Source organism: Galeopterus variegatus, unplaced genomic scaffold (assembly GCF_000696425.1).
Source record: "Galeopterus variegatus unplaced genomic scaffold, G_variegatus-3.0.2 Scaffold3033, whole genome shotgun sequence".
Classification (NCBI taxonomy): Eukaryota; Metazoa; Chordata; class Mammalia; order Dermoptera; family Cynocephalidae; genus Galeopterus; species Galeopterus variegatus.
Window position 1 is genome coordinate 67785 of NW_007729144.1, and position 3249 is coordinate 71033.

Consider the following 3249-nt stretch of genomic DNA (forward strand, 5'->3'; position numbering starts at 1 on the left):
ACATGTATAGTTTCTTTCTACTTACAATACAGTTGAGTATTGATTATAAAAAGTGTCACATAGTCGGGACACTCAGTGAGAAAGGAATTCAGAGGAAGAAGAGGTAACTTTTACTTGGGATAATTAGTGGCTAGATCGTGGTGGTGATGCCAGGGATAGGACTACTCTCCTACTTGTGGGTGTTTGGGTCTAAGGAAACCTCTTCTTAGTTCTTTAATTTGTAAAGCTAATTGAATATGTTCAGTTTCCCTAGTTCTTCAAATATGCTTATTGAATTTTTTTTCTTGTAGTTGCAGAATCCAAGGACCCCTTCTGTTCTTTCTCCATATTGCTTGATGGGAGGCATTATGGCCCCCAAAGACATAATGACAAATACTCATGCTAAATCCATCCTCAATTCAATGAACTCCCTCAGGAAGAGCAATACCCTCTGTGATGTGACATTGAGAGTNTCCTCAATTCAATGAACTCCCTCAGGAAGAGCAATACCCTCTGTGATGTGACATTGAGAGTAGAGCAGAAAGACTTCCCTGCCCATCGGATTGTGCTGGCTGCGTGTAGCGATTACTTCTGTGCCATGTTCACTAGTGAGGTAAGTGGTACATTATCTCCACAGAAATGAAGCTCACACATGTAACCTTGTAGTTGTCTCATTTCACTGAATAAAATAGTAAAAGTTTGATATGATAGAGTTCTTTAATTTGTAAAGCTAATTGAATATGTTCAGTTTCCCTAGTTCTTCAAATATGCTTATTGAATTTTTTTTCTTGTAGTTGCAGAATCCAAGGACCCCTTCTGTTCTTTCTCCATATTGCTTGATGGGAGGCATTATGGCCCCCAAAGACATAATGACAAATACTCATGCTAAATCCATCCTCAATTCAATGAACTCCCTCAGGAAGAGCAATACCCTCTGTGATGTGACATTGAGAGTTGAGCAGAAAGACTTCCCTGCCCATCGGATTGTGCTGGCTGCGTGTAGCGATTACTTCTGTGCCATGTTCACTAGTGAGGTAAGCGGTACATTATCTCCACAGAAATGAAGCTCACACATGTAACCTTGTAGTTGTCTCATTTCACTGAATAAAATAGTAAAAGTTTGATATGATATTGAATTTTTATAGTACAGTGGTTAAATAGGCAGGCTCTGGATAAGATCTGCCACATGGCTGTGCCTTAGTTTCCTCATCTCTAAAGTTAGGGATAATAGTAATAAGCAATAACACTGGTTATTGTGAAGATTATTTGAGAAAATTATGTAAAAAGTGCTTAAAACAGTGTCTAGCATGTAGTAAAACATACAAATGTCCGCTATTGGATTTTACTTATTTTTCTTTAAATTTTTCTTCCATTTTTTTCTCCTTCTAAAGTTTAAAATTTTAAAGTGAATACCAGGGGCATAGGGAGGAGGGAAGGAAGAGAGGAAGGACGAGGAGATTCAGACTTCATCCTACTCTTCCTAACAATCTGTAAAGAAAATCAGTATTTATCTATCAGTGTAGATTTCAGGGTGATCTCAAATGACAAGAGGAAGATTACAGGTATAAAGGGTATAACTTGGAAAAAATGCTGACTCTGGAGTATAAGCAGCTAACGAAGGGAATTAGGAAAAGGTTGGCTTGACAAGAAAAAAGGTCATGCTCAAAGTATTAAGAAAGAGTACTTAGTAATTGTGTGACAAAACACTTGAAATGTAAAGAAAGGCAGTTGAGTATATGTGGGATACTCTTAGGAAGGTGAACACAAGGGAGTATTACAAGTTTTTTGTTTTTCAAAATCCCAGGTATGATTTTAATCAGATTTAAATAAATGATCTTGATTTTTTTTTTTTTGAAAGCTTAGTGATGGGGTACACCAGTGTTTATTATATAATTTAACTTATTCATATGCTTAAAATGTTTCATTATAATAACACTTTCTTAGATGTCTTTTTCTTTGGAGACTGGCCAATACCAAATCCTTGATTTTGGTATTATCAGCACCACGCTCTAACCAACTGAGCTAACCGGCCAGACCATAGAAGTCTTTTTAACTACAATTGAATATCCCTTATCCAAAATGCTTGGGATCAGAAGTGGTTTGGATTTTGGATTTTTTTGGATTTTGGAATATTTGCAGAATACATACAAATTGAACATTCCAAAATCTGAATGAGCATTTCCTTTGAACGTCATGTTGGCACTCAAAACATTTCGGATTTTGGATTTTCACATTAGGGGTGCTCAACCTATACCTGTATTTTCTTTAGTTAGCCCCATCACTTTAGTGAAGATGCTGCTGCTGGATCTGAATAGAAGAGGTGGTATCATAATAATGATAATAACTACCTTTTATGGGCCAGTTATTGTTCTATGTGATTGTTATGCATATCTCAGTCACACTAGGGGTAATTATTACCATCTCATTTCACAAATGAAGGAATAAGGTCTTAGGTATTAAATGACTTGGCCAAGGTCACATGGCTTGTAAGTGGTAGAGGTGGTATTTAATCATGTTTTCTGACTCTAAAGCCCAAACTATTTTTAACTACTGTGCCTCCTCAGCCTCTGAAATATGGATTTTATATTCTCCAATCTAATTTTAAAGCCAGTGTAGTTTATGTAGTTTATGTTATGAGCCAATGCTCAGTCACATAGCTGGTAGGAAAAACATAGAAACCTCACAGGTCATTCCAGCTAATCCAGGCTAATTTTGAAATGATCTTGTGTAATATAGCATTACAGATCCCTGTCCTATATTGTTCTCCATGATATCTGCCCAAGAGCATCAGAGGCAGTTGGCATTTAACTAGGTAAGGAGAGTGTTACCCAGCAACTGCTGAACATGAAATGAACTAGGACTGCTGACTGCTAATTATATTTTGTATGTCCTGTTTTTTTGTCAGCTTGAAGAAAATTAGTCTGTCTTCACTCATTTTGAGTATGGAGTTCTGTAAAATAATTCTTTTTTCTCATCAGTGATTCTTTCTTTAAAAACTGACATCGGGGACCGACCCCGTGGTGCACTCGGGAGAGTGCGATGCTGGGAGCACAGCGTCGCTCCCGCCGCCGGTTCGGATCCTGTATAGGAATGGCCGGTGCGCTCACTGGCTGAGCGCGGTGCGGGCAACACCGCACCAAGGGTTGCAATCCCCTTACCGGTCACGAAAAAGACAAAAAAAAAAAAAAAAAAAAAAAAAAAAAAAAAAAACTAACATCGGGCAGGAAAATTCCAGGTGGTTTTGTCTTTATTTTTAAGAGTAATTGGTTG

The 3249-nt window shown here is 37.7% G+C and overlaps 1 protein-coding gene across 1 annotated transcript in view; it reads left to right on the forward strand.

The window, feature by feature from the left end:
• The first annotated feature begins 818 nt into the window (after nucleotides 1-818).
• KLHL12 (kelch-like family member 12) overlaps nucleotides 819-3249 on the forward strand; it is a 21582-nt gene continuing 19151 nt past the window's right edge. The window contains exon 1 of the mRNA XM_008583772.1: nucleotides 819-1013. Within this exon, the coding sequence (XP_008581994.1) occupies nucleotides 819-1013 (195 nt within the window). The remainder of the gene's footprint in view (nucleotides 1014-3249) is intronic.